The sequence below is a fragment of the Rhipicephalus microplus genome, chromosome 3 (assembly GCF_043290135.1).
Source record: "Rhipicephalus microplus isolate Deutch F79 chromosome 3, USDA_Rmic, whole genome shotgun sequence".
Taxonomy (NCBI): Eukaryota; Metazoa; Arthropoda; class Arachnida; order Ixodida; family Ixodidae; genus Rhipicephalus; species Rhipicephalus microplus.
This window is the reverse complement of record NC_134702.1, coordinates 13722057-13743320: the sequence shown is the minus strand read 5'-3', so window position 1 is coordinate 13743320 and position 21264 is coordinate 13722057. Positions and strand designations below refer to the sequence as shown.

At 48.0% G+C, this 21264-nt stretch overlaps 1 protein-coding gene across 3 annotated transcripts in view; it reads left to right on the top strand.

Annotated features, from left to right (window-relative positions):
- Nucleotides 1–21264, top strand: part of ct (homeobox protein, cut) — a 699473-nt gene that overhangs the window by 663341 nt on the left and 14868 nt on the right. For all 3 annotated transcript variants that reach the window (XM_075888929.1, XM_075888930.1, XM_075888931.1), the window contains 4 exons: nt 18816–18968; nt 19260–19334; nt 19721–19827; nt 20295–20455. In XM_075888929.1, coding sequence (XP_075745044.1) covers nt 18816–18968; nt 19260–19334; nt 19721–19827; nt 20295–20455 — 496 coding nt within the window. The remainder of the gene's footprint in view (nt 1–18815; nt 18969–19259; nt 19335–19720; nt 19828–20294; nt 20456–21264) is intronic.

Genomic DNA, 21264 nt, shown 5'->3' with positions numbered 1-21264 from the left:
ATACGTGACACTTACATAAATTATTTGTAGCCTTATAAGGGTATATATTTCTATACAAGTGGCTGTCGTGTCCCATATATAGAACCGAATAGGGTCGCGTATGGCGTAGTTGGCTCATATATATGAATACAAATAGGACTATATACGAGTCGCAAGCGCCTCAGCATAGACAGACAGACAGAGACAGACAGACCGACCGACAGACAGACAGACACAGACATACAGACAGACAGGCATGATGATGATGATGATAGCTGGGGTTTAACGTCCCAAAACCACTATATGATTATGAGAGACGCCGTAGTGGAGGGCTCCGGAAATTTAGACCACCTGGGGTTCTTTAACGTGCACCCAAATCTGAGCACACGGGCCTACAACATTTCCGCCTCCATCGGAAATGCAGCCGCCGCAGCCGGGATTTGAACCCGCGCCCTGCGGGTCAGCAGCCGAGTACCTTAGCCACTAGACCACCGCGGCGGGGCAGACAGACAGGCAGACGGACAGACACAGACAGACAGACAGACAGACACAGACAGACAGACAGACGCAGACAGACAGACACAGACAGACAGACACAGACAGACACAGACAGACAGACAGACAGACAGACAGACAGACAGACAGACAGACAGACAGACAGACAGACAGACAGACAGACAGACAGACAGATGGATGGATGGATGGATGGATGGATGGATGGAGGGACAAAGAACTTTATTATACAAAGAAGGACATTAAAGTTTAGGTCATCTCTCTCGCGATTCAGATTGACCTAACACTTTATGTCACGGTTAACTCCAATACTTTATGTCACGGTTAACTCCAACACTTTATGTCACGGTTAACTCCAACACTTTATGTCACGGTTAACTCCAATACTTTATGTCACGGTTAACTCCAATACTTTATGTCACGGTTAACTCCGATACTTTATGTCACGGTTCATTCACGTCTATAGAAAGCATTCGTGGTATTCGATTCCACATTGCGAAGTTCATCTTTTATCGGGTATCATTGTCTTCTATGACAGGTAAGGGTCGAATGACAGCTACCGTAATAGTTTCAAAATGTGACCGTCGCTGTTGACCTTGTTTGTAGCTTGTCTGCCCTTTCTCCTTTCTTCTGTCGAGCCGATGTCAGGTGTATGTGATTAAAGAGTTATTCATAACACATGCCTTTATTCTCTATCGCGTCAATTGTTTCACAGTACAGTATACAACGCTATGGAATACAAGTGGCTTTAAGCCCGCCGCGGTGGTCTAGTAGCTAAGGTGCTCGGCTGCTGACCCGCAGGTTGCGGGATCGAATCCCGGCTGCGGCGGCTGCATTTCCGATGGAGGCGGAAATGTTGTAGGCCCGTGTGCTCAGATTTGGATGCACGTTAAAGAACCCCAGGTGGTCGAAATCTTGGGAGCCCTCCACTACGACGTCTCTCATAATCATATGGTGGTTTTGGGACGTGAAACCCTACATATCAATCAAGTGGGTTTTTACATCCTTTTTTCCAACGGGAACTGCGTTGTTTTCAGTAGATGGTTTGGGGCTAATCACACATTATATTGAGCGAGAGCATACATATTTACTGTAGTGACAGTGGAGAAGGCCAGCCTATAAGAAAAAGCCTTCGCAATCGTGACCAATTATTCGCGCTGCCGACAACAGGAACAACGAACCCGTGTCTGAAGGTGTTGCGAGAGATGTAGGAACTGAATAACTACACCATATCCGCCACAACACTTAAGACCATGAAATGATGGTTTCCGGGATCCTTCTCAAGCATGTACAGACGGAAACATATACTTGTCTAGAGGGCCCTGCCGGCCGGTTCAGCTGCCGTTTTCTGCAGCAATGTGCAGAGACAGACGTCGTAATGATACTAAACATATATTCGTACTGCATGCTATATATGCTTTGTTCTATAAGTCAAGCCTAAGCGGAAGCTTGTAGCTAACGTGAAGTAGCAGTTGCGGACAACAGCAACGTCCACAACCATGCAGGTGCTCCGCCGCTCTAGACAAGTGTGATTCCGTATGTACAGAGTACAGATGGCCACACGTGGGTATTCTTATGAATATGCACTCAAATATTGAGGCAACGCCACTTGATGGGGAGCTTTGCGACTAACTTTTTTTTTTTCAAATCCCACGATTTGGTGCATGCTTCGCCTTTTGCAACGCCTCGTGTTTTTAGACTGTGCATTGCGGCATGGCTAATGCTGCTTATTCGGCTGACGTCTGAGGCGAACGGCGCCTCACAAGCGTAATGTAAATTGCACAGTAATATTAGTGTCTTCGAGGCTTGCTTTAAGAAGACGCTATGCGGTGAATCCAGACGATACGCCAAGTTTTCTTTGTTCATTGAGCGGAGGGACTTTCTTCGGCCGTTCCTTAAAAGTTGAGCGGGTATATATATCGGCGCGTCGTCGCCCCGCCGCTGCCATGGACGTCCGGTCATCGGCGCCGTGCCCGGAGAGAGATGCGCGAACTGTTTTACGACCGCCGTCCTCGACGGCTCTGATCTGCCAGCCAATCGACGAGCTCGGGGAAGCGAGTCGTTCCAGCATTTTCAGCGCGTCGTCGGCGATAAGTGTCGATCTTAATTGTGCGAAGAGGCGCGCGTGCTTGAACTGGACCGACTTAACGCCGGCGGCCGTCAGCGGGTTATAGACGGGCTGCTCGTGGAAGTCGTTTCCTGCGGCCGGATGCGAGGGCGTCTGTGGCGGCGCCCGCATGCCTGTCTGATCGGCAACGTTCGCTTGGACAGACTCTTCAAGAAGCAGCGTCGCCGCTGCATAACTGTCTCAAGAGACGTTGCTATTTAAGGTCAGCTTGAAGAAATATGTGTACGTTGAGCAACTGGCTTTCATTTTATTTAAGACGAAAACTTACGCGCATCATCAAACGCAAAAATTAAGCCACCAGCGTCGACGCAACTGATGCAAAAACATCATGGTGACGTCGTAGAACGCTAGAATTTGTGATATGCCAAGACGTCATCGTGACGTCGTGATGCCGCAAACGTGACGGCGTATGGTGACGTCATCACGTTGTTGCATCGTCGATTGGTCAAGGGTGGGCCGATCACGGAGGCAATGAAAACCAGGTGCTAAAAGCCAGCGATGCCTTCGATCCTGGAGGCAATGCTTAAACCACGTGAAGCATCGAGTCGTCTTTGGCGAATGCATGAGTCACCATGGGAGTTTATTTTTGCCTCGCTCCTTAACGCGCATCTCGTTGCATCTACTAAGGTCTGACGTGTTCTTTATTATTCATTACTGTTTCTTATTAACATGATAACTTACGATGTCATCTAGCTTTTCAACTGTCTCCACGGCTAGTTACGGCGATTATCTTTAGGAGGCCTATTTCTTTGGCTATATTGTGTCCTCTGCGCTTTTGTTCTTGCCTGTTTGATGAAGACCTAATACTGTAAGCACGTTTTGTTATGATTGTGACCATATTCAATTTTCTGACGTACTGCTAAATCAACATAGATTTCTTTCTTTCTTTATCAATAAGAACGTTGTCGTGCTTTTGCTACTTTCCATTCAGGTCATTGTTTTCAGCTTCTTGAACAAGGTAACGGAGAAAAGGTAACCAAACTTATTTCTCAACTTGTTTCAGCTAGTTCAAACGCATGAGACATAGTAATCGAGAATGAATGTAGGAACGATACGAATTTCGGAAGTTACAGGCGTGCTTACTTTGTAAGCATGCAGTCGGATACATTGTGCTACCGCATATACAAAGGTATCTGCGAAAAAACAAAAGCCGTAGAACAACATCTATTGCAGTGATGTTTCTCGATATAACAGGTAGCTCTATGTAAACAGTTCCGAGCCAACTTTCGAAAGTTCGCTCGTTTGAGGTGAATCCGTGAGGCTGCACGAAATGTTTCTCGTCTGGGCTAAATTATCGAAACTAGATCAGCTTAGAAAGATTCCGTGCAAACTCATCAACCTTAAAGGAGCTAACTTTCGAAAGATGCAGGTTTTTTTCGAAAATTGCTTCCTTCAGCCACGGCGCTGAAGGCACCGGTGTCACGGTGTTGTTCCTGTCGCGTGCGCGCTTGCCGAGCCGCAGCATTGCCTTGAGGAACTGTGGGAGGCGTCCGTAAATGGAAGAGGCTGGTCGTCGGAGGGGCGTCATTAATTGGACGACGCTATGGTGCAACAAAGAAGGCGTACCGTGCACTTCGATGATATGACATTATAAAAAGGGGGGTGGGGGAGATGGAAAGAAAGAGACGGGGTAGTCGTGCGCGTGCGTATTCTGTAAATAACGGACGTTAGCTACAGTATAGGCTCGCAAACAAGACTGGAGAGAAGGTGCGTTGGCAAGAGCTGGTGAGAGCAATGAAATAAATAGGACACAGGGCGACAAATAAATAAAGAGAGAGAGAGAGAGAGAAACGTATCGGATGACGAAGGGACATCAACTGTAACGGCGTCGGTCAGAGCATGGCTCGTGCTGGATGAAGAAGAGCAAAACGAAGGAAATAATAAAAGGGACGAGTGTGCTGGCTTCCGAGCAGGTCCGTCCGCGACGGCACAACGCCACGAGGGGCGCCGCAATTAAAAACTTTCGCCCGCGCACACCGACGAGTGCGCGTGTGTCAGTACTATGTGGATCATAAAGCTTTATCTCGCGCACGCCACACAGACACACGCGCCCCTATATACGACACTCATTACTTTCGCTCAGAGACAGAAAAAGAAGACAGGCGCTCTTCGAGGCTCACGCCACATTACGCGGGCTTGGCAGCGGGAGTTGCCGTTCCTGTAAAGAGAGAGAAGCGATGAGGGGAAGAGGTACACCTTTCTGCCCTTGAGGTGGCACTTTCTTCTCGCCCCTGCGGAATCGGTGCCTTCTGGTCGCTTTCCCCGATTGGTTGTGTATTCGTTGAAACGTCCGTTTCGGGACGCTGCAACCTCGTCGGCACCGGCTGTTCCTTTTGATACAGGCAGCAGTTGCGCCGCGACTGCACCTCACGGGACGATGAGGGAGCTCTGCTCCCTAAGCGATCCTCTGCTCCGGCAGATGCCCGAAGCGGGAGCACGTTGCAGGGAAGCTCGCTGAAAGCGATTTTTTTTTTTCTCGATGAGCTGGAATGGCGACAGTGCGTCGTCTGTCCGCTCTTTTATTGTCTCGTTTTTAGTCCGAAGCAGGACCAGACGTCGAAAGACAATGGAGATATCCCCCTCCCTCCTTTTGTTTCGAAGTCCTGCATCCTTTTGTCGCTCCGATCGACTCCTTCCCCATTGACAAGAGGAGTTGCGCCACACGCGCGCCCAAACTAAAAATAAAATAAAAATTACGTCCTCGCTGCTTCTATTGTCGTCGCTGCTTGCGGCGATCCCTTTTTTCCACCCCCGCACGCAGCGCCCTCCGTGAGAGCGGGCGTCATTACACGAACATCCCCGCTACCTCCTTCATTCGGTCCTCTTCTTTTCCCTATTCTGCGTTTCGTTCGGACGATTAAAAACGGGAAGCGGCGGCGGCGGACACGCAGCAGAAAGTTTGGCGCCAATGGACGCAACGGCCGGTTCCCTCTGTTTAAGTGACGCCGCTCGTTTTCTGGATGTGCAGAATGTAGCGTTCTCTCTCTCTCTCTCCCTCGCTTTTGCCGAAGTGGTCGTCTAGGTTGTTGTTGTTTCGCGCCCGCTCCGGCGGGTGCAGTTATTCAGGGATGCGACCTCCTTCGGTTTGGTCGTGCTTCAGTGAGCGTCTAATAACGCTTGAGAGAAAAAGAGAGCCCGCGCTGGTGTCTCCCGGCAGGCTGATACCCTACACCACGAGTCCAATCCAGACACTTTGTTACTTTGTTTTGAGCTCTTCCTTTTTTTTCCCGCTCTGTGTGCCCCCCCCCCCCCCCACCTCGCCGCCCTCTCCTTCTTTTTTCATTTGCGTGCTGAGAAATGAAGATTGCACGACTGGCGAGGGGAAAGTATACTCGGCGGAGCTTCGGGCATTATTTGTTGTCGCGTTGTTTTCATGGATTATTTTTCCCCCCGTTGTCGGACGCATCAAGCGATGCGAGAGAGCTGTTAGCCGCGGAGCCACTCCCGAAGGGCGCCTCTCGGTAACCGGGGATGATCACGCGCTTCGAATGAGAGGACAAAAAAAAAGTTAACGAGGAGAGTCCCAATGGTGAGGCGAGCAATGACGGACTAAAGAATCGTGGTATGAAAGAGGCTGCTGTCGGAGTCTCCTCAATTAAGGACAGCGAACAAAAGTCGAAACGGGGTAGCGATGCCTGTGCGGGACGAAACTTCTCTGATTGGGCCGCTGCCGTGGGTAGTGAGGAGAAAACCGATTAAAGGGACAAATGACACCGCACGAAAGAGCTTAGGGGGAGTGTTCTCGTCCTCTCGGTAGTGACTGGCCGTTGCTTCTAGTGCGTCCTGCTGACTTGCTTTTGATTCTAATGTTGAAGTGAGATAATGGAACGCAGATTGTCGATAATCCCGGCCCAGTCGCCAAGTCGTCGGACATCTTTTATCTATGGGCCTCAGTGTGTTGAGATTGCTTTGAAAACTGGGTTCACAATGCGACTTGCCCATCTTCGGGTGAAGTTTACACGTACATTATCTTTATTTTATCATCATCACCATCGTCTTTATCACCATTTTTTATTTATATTTCCCTTTTTTCTGTTCTTTTTTAAGAGCATGGCCACTCACTGGCATTGAGTTTCCTCAGTTTCGCTTTTAAAAAATTCTTAGACTACTTGTGTAGGTCTCTACGCGTTTACCTTGACATCCAGTGGTTTCACGAAGTATTCCTTCTCTGTAGCACTAAATCGATTGTAATGCCCAGTTGTTCCCTCAATATCTTAGATCGCTTATCTTATCGGTTCGTCTGTCACTGCGTTCGCTCTTAACATGCGTATTCTCCGATCAGGTCAGAGCGTGGTTTATCATGCACGTATACCCTGGAGTCATGCTCTGCTCCACCTGTATGCATACGCGCGCTGAAGCAAGTGCTAGTTTTTCACAAGCTTCCGCGGTTATCTCCTCTAGGTGGCAGACATACTAATGATTATCCAGTTTCTCTTGCACTCTTGTAGTACATTGAACGTCTCTTGTCAAGCCTAATTCCACACGATTCAGCCTTGAAAAAAAAGGCGTTTCTTCTTCACCCACTGAAAGTGTTCTATACTATCGCATTCGGCGATATGCTGTTTGCTCACAAGCTGTGAGGTAGTGCATTATAAAGGTAATAGCAGCGCAGCAGACGAGGAACAACACACACGCAGCGGCGACTTTCACGAGCACTTGTTGACAAAGCGGAGACCATATTTATACCACTATACCAATACACACATAGAAAAGGATGCAGTTATCAACAGCGACTTTAGCTCCATGCCGTGGTAAGATCGAAAGTGTTTAAATGGAGCCATGAAATTGTCACTCCGTGGCAAAGGCGCCGGAGTTCAGTGACGCTGCGCAACACGTGGCAATGGCAGAGCTCCTGAGTACATGTACGCATGCATGGAGTGTGTGGGAGCGAATGGATCTCGATTCGTGGTATAGTTTGTAGATGTTCGTTTTGGCAGTTTTTCACCACGCGCCGACAAGAACCGCCATGTACAAAACACTTGAAATGAGGAAAAGTATGCACTCTTGGCAACTTCGAGTGTATACACCGACCGTGCTCGTCTGTGAGGTCACGTGATTTCGTGTGATAAGCATCGCCGCGGCCTTACACGTAACGAGGCTTGGAACTGCCGGTCACTAATTAGCGCCGGCGCGACACGCGAACACGTTCACTTCATTACGCGCGTCACCGGCGGAATCGCGGCGGTCGGGAAGGCAAATGGAGAGAAACGTCGCGATGAATGTGGCGGCCGATATGAAACGGAACGCGCCTGGCGTCACCTAATTACAGAGACGAAGGCCGATGTGTGTATATACGCGTACGCCTCGCCGCCCCTGATAGGCTGAACATGACGCGCGCCACGCAGTGGCAGCCGCGTTTATTCGTCCTTGCTGTTGCAGTCAGCGCGGTATAAAAGCCGCGTGCCTCCGTGGATGGGTTAATGTGCGCTACCTTATTAGTGGTGCGCGATTTCCTCTTTTTTTTCCCCACCGAAATCGCCGCTGTGGTTTGGCCAACGGAGAGTAATAAATGAGAATGTCAAAGGTCGTTGCATCTTGGCGGAAAAGTCTCCTTTCTGAATAATAATAATAATAATAATAATAATAATAATAATAATAATAATAATAATAATAATAATAATAATAATAATAAATCTTGCTTTTTTTCTTATTCCTTTATTCGTGTCGGCTTCGTTGTTATACTCTCAAACTTAATATTAGGAGAGCGTAGATGTGAGGACCAGGTCACGTGATTCAGGGTCGTTCAAGGTTTGTCGTCTGTAGATTATTTAACGAAATGGCTCAATTCGCATAATTCCATATTTCCGCTTGCACTTCAATCACTGCGCTTTCGATAAAGGAGAGGACGATATGAAAAGAATCGCCTTTTTCAGTTGTCAATAGAACCCACGTGAGAAACAGCCGTTACCGCTTTTACTATCGTCGTTGTCACTTTTGTTTTTTTTTTCAGCTTGCTCTCTCGTTATTAATAAAATATGCACGTATGATTACTACGCAAACGTATACGGTTAATACGATTCTGAAACCACCTTTGCTCTGCCGCTTTCTCCTCGCGTGGCTCGTGACCACCGCAGCGCTTGAACAGTGCACGCAACTTGGCCAAACCGGGAAGAACGAGCACAGCGAGCTATCACGTTTCGCTATACGCTGTCGCCGATCGTCGACTCGTGCAGCGGTGGTTGCAGCGTGTCGCGTTCTCGATGGCAGCTCCTTACCGATTTCCCGACGCGGCGCAGATTGCGCGGTCTATACCGCCGCCACCTTCCTTCCTATTTTTTTTTTATTTGCGATCCAACGCTGATGGCCTTTATTTTGGCGCCTATTTATGTACTTCCCCTTCGCTGCAAAAAGTCAGGCGGTGCGGGCACGAGCCGTGACGTACGAGACGCGCGCGCTTTTCTTCTTTTTCCTCTGCCCCTGTGACGCTGTCGTATTTGGGCCGCCCCGCCAAATATTATTAAGCGCGACTTGCGACGTGTGCCTTTGGCCTGATATATGGCACCCCCCCCCTCCCTATTCGCTTTTCTTTAACCACTATCATCGTCTAGTCGGCTCTGCGAGTCGTGTTTTGTCGTTCGTGAATTAGGATGTGGCGTGTGTCGCGGTGCTGTGAATGCGTGACTTTTCTTTCTGGTCCTTCGGCACTATAGCGGCTCGGTCGTTTAATGAATGTGTGTCTCTCTCTGTGTGTGGCTGAGCGCACGTTTTTGTTTCTTCTGTCCCGCCCTAAAATTGATGGCGTCACAGTTGCACGTCGCGTGCCCGGCTGATGCCGCGGTTATTATTGTTATAACGGTAGACGTCGTGAATGAGCTATAGAACCTCCTCTGACTCGAATGAAGCGCCGTGTCACTTCTCGACTTCTCTCTCTAAGAAATTGTTTACTAGTCGAGTTTGCTTTTCGCTATGGGTGTAATAGTATATCTCGCTAGTTTAATAGTATAGCTTTGTTGAACGTCAGCTGCTTCGCTACTCTTTTACGTGCTCCTGTGACCCGCAGCGTTGTATTTAAACGTGTACGACGAAAAGTTCAGCTCGAGTTGACCGAGTTTAAATTATTCGTAATATTAGGAACAGCAAACGCCGCTCTAGCTTCAACAAGCTTTTTTATATTTTGTGAAAAACATTTTTGTGTGTTTAACTGCGACGTGAGAACGTAACTTGAAAAGGTTACGGCATGCATGGGTATGGAGATGAAACAGAGCAACTCCTCGTTTTTCTTGTTTCATATGCGTAATTTCCTCCAAGCCCGAGGTTGTGTTTACAGTGATGCGAGTTCGCCGCGGTTTTTTCCGTCATTGTATCGGTTCTTGCCAATCAACGATAGGTGCCTTAAACACTAAGACGCTTACTAAGAAATAAACTAAGGATCTGACGACGAATAAACTCAGAGACGCAGACACAACGTGAGCGTCGTCACTTACTTTTGCTGTTCGTAATAGTCACATGTTTTCATTGAAACCTCAGTTTTGAGGTGGCTTCAATAAATAAAACTTTGTTGATAAAGCTCTGCCTTAACTAAAAGAATAGTTGCCTTTTTTTTCCTTCAACACAAACGCCTCGTTCGTACTAAGTACCGTACCACAATTCTTCATACAGTATCCGCTGGTTTTCCCATCATAACATTATTTCTTACGCCGGGAATTCTATGCATTTTCTTGTCGATTGGCAACTTATGAGTTATTACAAACTTTCGAGCTTGGTTTTCAGATCGTTGTATTACCAGGGTGTTCCGGAATCTCATCTCGATCTAAGCGAACAGACTCGCGTATGCGGAAGCAGCGTTGTAAGCTGCCATATTTTCTAAAATCGAATCGGTATTACCTGTCGCGATGTTTCAACACGACAACGGTGTCACTCTTTTATCCCCTGCCCGCCCCCCCATTGTCGGATAGCTCCGCGTACCAACATCTGTGTTCTTTTTTCTCTCGTCTCCTTGTATACTCTCTCCTTGTATACTATCGGTAGTTTCTCCCCATTTTGTTTGTCGTCGTGCGTCGATGTCGTCGAGGTGGTGCCGAGATGGCTCAAAATTGCCGAGACGTCCGCGTCACCAAATCCTCTCGCTGCGACTCTCAACAACGAAATGTCTACTCGCTAAAGTTACGAATCGCATTCGCACACAGCGAAATCATCCTTGGGACGTTAAACCACACATATCAATCAACACAGCGAAATCAAACGGAATAAGTACGACACTTCGAAGTAAAACAAAATACCGATGCGGTCGGAAAGAAGGCTTACCTGCATTACTTTGAAGCTCACGACGAAGCCTTCGTTAAGTCCAAATTTTTCATCCTTGCTTTAGCGTGGCTATGCATATTCCTGCACAAAAAAAAATTACTCAAAAGGCCTTATCCGACATCGTCTTACGACCGACGGATCAGTTATTTTCTCGCGGCTGTGATGTTTGCATCGACCGGCGTAAACTTCGTTTGTGTCCCGTCACCGCCGACGCGATGGGAGAAAATAAACAAGCTGCGCATGCCGTTCTTGTCGCCAAGTCTTCCGTGTTTGAAAAGTTATTTCGGCCATTTTTTTTATTTTTCTGATCTTCGTGCATATATCTCACTGCTGACGTAGGTGGCAACCACGCCGTAATGCTTACTTCGGCGATATCCGATCGCATCGCGCGTGGTTTTTCCCTCAGTGTTATAACCAGCCATCTCAAAAACGGTGCCCGACTCGAAACCATTTTCGTTCGTATCAGACTTATTCGCTGCTTTTGGTGTTCTCATGGTAGAACCCATATACAGCCAGAAAATTATTTTTGCGCCCTGTTCCTCCCCATTCGGCCTTTCTCTTTTTTTTTTCTGGAAAGTTCTCGTGGCCTTACCGTTTTATTTCTCATTTGGGATATATGCGTCGTACCGTTGCATGCCGTCGAAAGAAAACATGCTACGAAAATACACACAACGTGCGGAAAAAGCGCAGTAACTTCGAATCCCTCGACTGGCGGCGCCACACGTGGACAGTTATAGATAAGACGGGACTCACTTTTGTGAGCAACAAAACTGCGTTCGAGATTGCTCGCTTGAAGCGCCGCTCTGTTTTTTTTGTTTGTTTTTTTTTGCGCTGCTTCCCGAGCGAGTGAACGAGGAGTGGCGAGTGTATATGTGCCGCTCGCTGCCTTGGCTTCTGTCAAACGCTGCTCGTTTCTTTTGTCCACTCGTGCATTGTTTCACAAATTGCCCTCCCCCGTTCGTTTCTCGAGAGCCGGTGCTACAATATGGTTCAGGCCTCGTCACCCATGGCTGCGTTCCCCGCAAGCCGCCTCTTCGTGCTGCTCTCCGATACCGAGCTGTAGCTTAGCAGAACACGCACGTTTAACCCCCGCCACCTTTGTTTCTGTGACCCAGCATGTCGTTTCTTTTTGTTCCGCTGTCGCGAGGCGATCGGAGGGGAAGGTATAGTCTCGCTGCTGCGCTGACCTTTTGTGGATTTCTTATTTCCTTGCACTAGTTCCCCTTCGCGTTGCGCGTGCTGTTAGTAACGTGTAGCTTCTTGCTTACAGTGAGCGCGCATCTCGATCCTGCCATAGTGGGTTATAACCAAGCGAGAACGACACTAGTGATTGTTTTTTTTTATTTTGTTATTTCCTATCTTCTTCCTCCAGCGGCGACATCAACACGTCCTGCTAATCGCCGAGCTATAAAACCGATGCGCTGGCAGCTTTCAGAGAGAAAAATAAGTAAAAATAAGGCGCCAATACGTGTGCGCGTTTCTTTCTCCCCTTCTTCGCATCTTTTGAGGATTAAAACCGAGAATCAGCGAAGGAATTACAGAAAATAATGAATCGCTGTACAGACAAAAAAAGGGGGATCGTATACACCACCGAGGAAGTGGGATCTTATACACCGGACGTTGTAGCTATAGCTAGTTTAGAAGCAGCTTTTTTTTTTTTTTGCATATCGTTGTGTATGCAGCGAAAGAGCGGAAGTAAACGACGCGCCGCCACGGAATGAGCTCGAAGTTCGAAACTTCTTTTATTCGTCGACTGTGTGTCGTGATGCGGGCGAAGGCGCTGCATCTTTGAGGGAATCGCTCGACCTCGCTATCTCACGTCGCGTGTCCCGCAAAAACCGCCGGCTCCGTCGCCGATCGGATGCATTTATTTGCTGCTGTTTAAATTGTCTTGTTTTCCAGCTTTCTCGCAACACTTGGCGAGCGATGATCAAGACGTTGTGTGGCTTATCGATGAGGCGGGGCCATTACCACCTTCCCGATCGCGCCGAATTACCTTCTCCGACAGTGTGGCTTGTTTTGCCTTGTCTCGCGCACGCGTTATTGTGTTTACGTCACTTTGGTTGTCTCGCTCGAAACAAAAGTGCTCGCAGAACTGCGTATTTGTTTTCGTGTTTTTCTTCTTCCTGCATAAGGGAACTGTTCGATGATGAAAAATAAAGCGAGGGCGTGAGCCGTAGCAGTATTGTTCCGGGCTGTCACACCGTGCTAAAGGCTTCTTCCTTGGCGCATGTATAGCAACAGCCTATAGTTTGCCCGATACCCCCCATTCATGCAACATTGACGCAAGGTGGCGGGCGCATTCTGGCGGCTGGTTGCGACAATGAGCCGGCGTTTGGTTCGGTGACACCTGTCCGATAAAGCACCGCCATGTTTATTTTGCCGCGACCCGAGGACTTGTGTACGGTGATCTCTATATATATATATGTCTTTTTTTTTTGTTATCCCGCATCCTGTGATTATGCTTTGAAGCGAACGAATAAGCTTGCGACACGAACAACTTTAAAATACTGTGCATTTCTTTAGCTTATAGCGTTGTGGTTTCGTCAATACTAGTTGCTCCACTATATAAGCGCCGTGTAAAGTTCAAAGCTTTGAATAACCGTGTGGCTCATTTTTGCTCTTTTGGGAATCCCCACACTGTATACATTCACGCAATGCCCGCACGGATGCGCTTGTATAGTGAGCTGCTGTCCTGGTTTTGTATTCCAACGTACCTTTGGAGAGACATTCGTGTTGCCATTATTTTAACTAAGGAACCGATGAATGTCAACTTTTAAGTTTCACTTTCGCAATTCTGCTTTGTTCTTGTTCACGGTCTCTCGTTCTTTCCCCTGGTGAATGTTTGCGCAACATATAGTTGCCGAAACTCTTTCTCGGCACGTTATGGTGTGCTGGGCATTTTCTACATTTCTTTCCTCGACTAATTATTTGTAGCTTTCGTCACAAACAAGACGCGCCGTAAATATGTCTGTCCTACGAGATCGCATCAGCTCTGCTGGTTATCATGCCCCGCCGCGATGGTCTAGTGGCTAAGATACTCGGCTGCTGACCCGCAGGTCGCGGGTTCGAATCCCAGCTGCGGCGACTGCATTTCCGATGGAGGCGGTAATGTTGTAGGCCCGTGTGCTCAGATTTGGGTGCGCGTCAAAGAACCCCAGGTGGTCGAAATTTTCGGAGCCCTCCACTACGGGGTCTCTCATAATCATGTAGTGGTTTTGGGACGCTAAACCCCACATATCAATCTGCTGGTTATCATGCGCGAACCTCGGCCGTAACGGACAGACACAAGAATGGCGTGGGTATCGCTGCCGCAATGCTGCAGTGAACGAACACCACGACGCCTGATTCATGATTCTCGCACTACATGCATGCACGCAATTGTTTTCGTGTTTAAGTTGTAGTTCGTACATAGTTCTGACCCTTTGTTTACGACCTTCTCCATTGCGCCCGAGAACTTTCGACTGCCTAGCTCATCTGCAACTTTACTATAACTAAGCCAGACAACAGGACTTTTATATATGTGTTGTAAGTGCGTACTACTAGTTTTTGTTGCTGTTGTTTTTTGCGTATGTTCTTTCGAATCTTTCCACTAGCCGAATTCGGAAGTTTCTTGGCAAGCAAGCTCGACTATTCTCGACGATTGCTATCCGAGTGGCTTCAATTCTGCTCCAATAACGCGAGATTAGAAAGTTTTTTTCCGAGCATGCCACTGGCCGAACAAGTTGACCGCCAAGAAAGAAATTAAAGTATATGAGCAGAGGCCGTATTTCTTTTTTTTTTTGTCTTGGTTGTCCTGCACACTGTCGCCGCTTCAATCAGTGCGAGTGACGCCCAGAAAGCATCGTCGATCCTCCCATGTCCCGAAGCTATGCTGGGCAATAATAATAGCGTGAGCGACAAACGAGAGGCATGCCGCGCACGACAAGAACTATGGCTCGAAGGGGAGAAAAGAAAATCGGTTTTAGGTATTGTTTTCCGAGCGGAAGTCGTACGATGGGTTGCACACGCTAAAGCATACGCGAAAAAAGAATGGTTAAATCAAAAGGGGGATGATTCTATTTCGCAAAATGTCCCGCCGTGGCATGGTCAAGACGCATCTGCAAATTAAGAAAGCGAAAGCAAACATGTATCGCGTCGCCGTAATTGCCGATTCGAACATCGAGCACGGCCTTCGCTTAGATGGACGCGATTAATCTGTGAGAGAGCCGCGTCCTCTTGCGCTCTTTGCGTGTGCATCGGCGCGACTTTGAGGCTCTGCGAACGTCTTCCGCGTCACTTGGCTCTTCCACGCAAACTCTCATCTCCGAAATGGGCTTTAATTTGGAAACCGTTGTCTATTGGCAATGTTCCCTAATGTTTGATCTCTTTATTCTTGCTCTTTTCAACAGGGCATTTTTTTTTTTCAACAGAAGGACAAGTCGGTCTACACTTTGTTGTATCATATATATTTTTTAGGGGCGAAGCTCCTTAAGGCGTGGGTCGTGCGTGTCCTGTATGTAGTAGCCACCTATCGTTTTAGTCCTTAGAATGTCCGCTGGATGGCGGTACTTGCGTATGATGACTATATGATGAAAAGATGCGAGATGGTGGTACTGGATGGACGGACGGATGAAGCGACATACAGACAGACGAACAGACAGGCAGACAGACAGACGGACGGACGGATGGATGGACAGATGGGGCCAGCGGATAATTCACGGTTTGCCTATAAAGCCATTCGAAGCTTCGCCCCACTCATCATAATTCACTGCGTGGATATGCTGTGACTTTTTTCTTAGTCTTGGAACTCCACTGAGACATCAGCGATCTCTCCGCGTCTCGACTATTGCGAGATTCACAGTGTATTTGTGAAAATACATTGTCACGTATTTTTGTGACTAGAACAACATAAACTCGAACGGGGTCTTGGAAGTCGCAGCTTTATTAGGCGAACATGTGCCCCCAATTCCTCTGCGGAAACGTCGGTATTGTCAGATGTCGGTTGACAAGGGTTAGGAGTGCCGCGACTCGGTTCTGGGGGTCGTTTATTCGAGACGTTCAACACGTGTGAGGCGTATATAATCAAGACACTGACTTGAAGGTATAGGGAAACGAAGTGACAACGTGAATCACTTCGTCGCATAAGGCGCATATTTTTTACACGTGCTGCAAAACGGAATGGATGCTACAAATGATAAAGACGGCTCTTCCGTCTTGACCTCGCCGTAAACAGACTCTACTTGGCAATGTCTTTGCAATTTACATTCTAGGCTGTACTAGCAACGTGAGATTTTCCACGGCACTGGCTATATTAGCATGTCGCCAACGTTTGGCTAAGAGATGTAGCAATCTGCGCGCCATTCGTTCTTCACTAAACGTGCGAATGGCGCGCAAAGTTGAAACGATTCGTGTGGACACAAGCGCGCTCGATGTTAACAATGATTCAGTCAGATCGAGGACGGCAGAGCGTCGCGACGGTATGAGATGTCGCTCTTTTCTTCGCCATCTTCTTGTCGCGCCGCTCAGCGACAATTTCGACAGCTGTATACCGGTGCTTGTAAATATTAATATCAGGTATACAGACGGCGCGCTTGCTGAAGAATACCCAACTCTCGCGTGTGTGCCTTCGTGGAACCTGCTGTATTAACGAATTCAGGGACGGGCAATTCTGACACGCCCAACGGCTGTTCATCGGTAATGTTTGTATACAGGTGCGCGCTCTATAGCGCTGACGGACCAGTAATAATGCACGCGTTTCAACCTGGGATGCGTAAGCCCACTGTATTAGCATGCGTTGAAGTCACTTGTGCGGCAGAATGGCACCCGAGTTCCCGAAGGAAACAACGAGGAAAACGGAGGAGATAAACAAAGTGATAATATGAGCGTACGCCATGGACATTCGACCCGCCTCGAGCCACAACTCCAAATGACTCGGACTTCACAAGTAACGTAAGAGAGGGGGTGGGGGGGGGCGACCTGCAGCATTAACGAGTGCAGTTAGCGCACGTTGCGCGCGGCAGCAGCAGCGAATTTCCGGCCGCGCGGCCTCTTCGCCCAAAGGAGGTTCTTGAATTTTTCATTTCCACTCGCGTGTCTGCTCGAATTACGCGCCCGCTGTCAAATGGCCTCGCGGCGCGCGGTTTTCGTGTTGCGCATAGCGTATACCAGGCTGGCTATGCCGACCTGCGCCGCCACTGCGGGACTGTGGCGCGCTTAAGGTGAAAAGCGGGAATTAAGACGGACGCGCGGAGGGCTAACTCGGCTGGGGTGTGTTCGTTGTTGGTCCCGCCAACCCTTTGATTGCACGGCGCAAGAAGACCCGCGCGCGCTTCACGCAGCCCTCGAAATCCACGATAGAAGCGCCCGCGTTGTCTTCGTTCTTGGCAGAAAACGAAGAAAACCGCTCGGCAACAACTATACCCTATACGCGAGCGTAAGCGCGCAGAGTGGCACATCGTTTTCGCCGGGGCCCGCGAGGCTTATCGCGGCTTAAGAATTCCACGCTGCTGCCACTAGGTCGGCCGCCGTCCTCTCGCGTAAAAGGAGAGACGTACTTTTCGCGCGGCGTCAGGGCCCGTGCTTTTGAAGGTGTTTTTCCCGCGCTTGCATGGGAATCCGCGATAGAAGGCGCGCGAAACTTTCTCGCGAGTTAAGTTTTAAGTATATAACGCCGGAATGGATGTTGTTCAACTAGTGGATGCAGCGAGAGGTGTAGCCGAAGCTGAGGGCCGTTGGCTGAACAACGCGATATAGATGCTGCGAATTCACCTGAACAAGAGAAGCAGAAGTGGTGGTATAGGACCTATACCTAATTTGTGCGCATTAAGCAAGTTCTGTTAATGACTATGCCGTTGGTCGGAAATAAAGTGTCCATTTGTTCTACTCGCACTTGAGCACCGCAGTATAGGAGCACGCGAAGAAACGTGCTAGTGCGAATGCGGGGAAATTGCGGTGGATCTCGTTTTCCGGGTGCAAGAGCAACGGCGGTATAGTGTTACGGAAAGGGACGCCACTACCTTTTATCTAAACATACAACACCAAGATAAATAATTTAAAGATATTGCACCAAATGGAAGCAGAATTAGCGCTATCTTCAACGAGGGCTCATTGAGCGAGAGTGGGCATATGGAAGTGAAACGCAAAGTTTCTCAACACAATGTTTCCAACCTGCCGATTTCGGTTATGCGTATACAGTTGTGCTTGAAATACACTTTCAAGCCTTTGTGAAGTCGATTACTAATTTGATATGAAATCGCTAAACTCTGGATTTGCTCAAGCGGTTGCAGCTATGCCATCCAGTAGTCCCCATGCAGTTCAGAAACTGATATGACGGGCCCGTTTCCTGCGTACATTCACACCGCTGCTCCATTCATACATCATCGGATACTTTCTTGTTCTTAACAAGCGCTCCCTGCGTTTCTTAACCTATCCCTGTAATAGTTATGAAAGAGGCTAGTCGGAACGGCGGCGTATATATAGTATAGGACAGCCCACGCTTCTTCTGAGGACCTTCGTTGTCGGTGATCTATCGTACTTTGCCCGAACCTTCAAGCCATTGCGTACACAACCCTATAGTTGGAGCTGCGTTGGTTTTGTGAACATCTCGAAGCTGAAAAAGTGTAATAAACTATGTGGACACCTCTAACAAGCTTCATAGGGTTGAAAATGACGCCAGAACTCTTCGTGAGAGGACGGTGACTGCCTTGACGCCGGGGCTTTGAAGCTTCCCTTTTTTAATCAAGACGCCGTAGGGGAGGGCTCCGGAAATTTTGACCACCTGGTGTTCTTTAACGCGCACCTGAATCTGTAGGCACACGGAACTCAAGCATTTTCGCCTCTATGCAATTTTTTTTTGTCCTTTCACCGAAACGTACACGTCCTTGTTGGCTATTGATCATCATGACTGTATACACGTGTTTCCAGAGTGCGACCTCGATGACGTCCGCTTTCTTTCTCTGTGTATTCGCAGCGCGCCGTGGCGGCCGAGCAGGATTCGGTGCTGTTGCGAGACCAGCTGTCTGACATGGACTCCTCGTCGCCGCCTCCGCCGTCCTCTGCGAGGGACACCGCGTCGCCCTCGAGGGCCGCGCTCGAGCTGCAGCTCGCCTCCAAGGACAAGGAGGTTCGTGCCTATTCAGTATTACACCTCGTCTCGTCGCGTACTCCGTGACCGGCTCGTTTGTTGAAACTCGCAATTGCGAAGCCTTATTGCCGAGCATGTGAGCCATCGAGGCAAGTTTTATATTTGGTGTACCTCGATTAGCTATTTACGTACCTTCGCCCAAAACTAAAAAAAAATTACAAGAAAAAAGAACCCTTAAGGTTGGCAGTCGGTAATTTATCCTTGAATCAGTATTCGCTTCCTGTGTCTTGTTCCTCTCTCTTTAATTTTTTTTTTTCATATTTTACGCAGATATCTCAACTAGTCGAAGATATTAGGAAGCTGCAGTCGGCAGTGGATTCTCTAAAAGAGACAAGTGCCTCACAGGTGAGAGTTCACTTGATTGATTGATTGATTGATTGATCGATCATTGAAGTTATTAATGAAACATAGTGTAGCATAGCATATGTCGAAGGATAGAAATGGAAATTTTAAGGACTCGTTTTTTTTTCTTTGTTAGACACAGTGTTAATGAGAACAGGTTGTTGTCTGTTAGTTCTCATTAATATTGCATAAGTTGGTTGTTCATCAAGCTTTGCTACCGAAGTCACGAACTTAGGCTAGACATTTTCTCCCGATACTTTGCTGCTTTCGTGACGTCCGCTATTCGGTCGGCGATGTTTAATTGTACATGTTACGCGATATATGTATGTGCGATATCCTCACTCTTTCGGGTTGTTTATTTTTCTTCCTCTTTTCTTTTTCTACCGCAGATTGCTCAACTCGAAGGAATGCTTGCAGAGAAGTCTAGAATCATTCAAGAGCTCGAAGACAGGCTGGATCGACAAAAAGATTACGAGGACATAAAGAACGAACTGAGGTAAGCTGCGCGTGTTGAAATACTTGATAAGATAACGGCGGCGGGCTACTCTCAAAGTAGTGGAAGTAACCTTGCCGGTAAAGCGCATGCCATGACAGTGCGCACAGCGGGGGCCGATACTTCCACCTGCAAGTCTTTCAGTGTGATTTTTATGTTCCGCATTATTCTGCCAAGTCGCACTTCTTTTTAGAAGCAATACCTGTTGACTTGCATGTCTCTATTTTTTATTACATTTTATATTTATACTTTGCTAGGGATATTAAAGAAACTTGTTTCGGTGCCTAATATTATTCTGAAGTATACTTGATTCATTTTTTATGCCCAAAGTTTGTACTACTGCGCAAGCCTGGAATTGCTTGATACTCTTCTTCCCGCGCGCGCTGTTGTGTAAACGTGCATACTAATACATCAACGCCGTATACTCATTCGCGTGCGGGAAAATAACACGACGACGATGTTGGACCCAGGAACCTCAAGATGCTGGAAGACAGCGACAACCCCAGTGACGACCAGGATGAGAAGCCCACTTTGGTGTCGTCCAACAACAACAACAACAATTGTGTCGATCTCGTGCTGTACGGCAAGAACCGGACGAGACTTTCGCCGCCTCTACCAAAAGACGATGCAGGTGAGTAGCTAATGCATAGAGTGTATTCGATATGCTGTCTATCTGTCTGTCCGTCCGTCTGTCTGTCTGTCCGTCTGTCTGTCTGTCCGTCTGTCTGTCTATCCGTCTGTCTGTCTGTCCGTCCGTCTGTCTATCCGTCTGTCTGTCCGTCTGTCTGTCCGTCCGTCCGTCCGTCCGTCTGTGTGTGTGTCTGCCTGTGTGTCCGTATGTCTGTCCGTCCGTTCGTCCGTCCGCCTGTCTGTCTGTCTCCCATATTATCTCTTCGTGTATATGCTCATTGTGGTCGTGCGTCATTTTTCTTCGCTATGATGCACAAGAGCATATGCTCCTTGGCCACAATGTGCACGTAATCGGGGAAAGTAGAGACAGTGTGGACATTTATGGTACTAAACTGGTCAGATAGCTAGACTGATTTCTTCACTTTCACGTCCTATAGGAACTGTTCCTCATCTTGTTTTAGTTAGAAGTAATGCTACACGGTAACGGCTGAAGTTCACGGGGAGATGGAAGCTTGAAGGGATGAAAAAGTCGTGAACATGGGGTCATGCTGGAAAAGACGTTTCGCAAGCGCACTTGTTTTGTTTTTGTTTTCACACGAAAGAGTTTTATGCCGAGGTCCACCACGGCTCCGCTGACGTACTTTTGTCACGGAAGTGACGCTGAAAAATGTGTATTCAGAGACTGCAAAGAAAAAAAACACAGAAGGCAAGCATGTGGCGCCCGGAAACGAGCGAGCAACTTCTTGATCTTCAGTATGAGATTGCATTTAGTGGTTGAAACTGATTATTGCTAATTTGGTTGTCCGACTG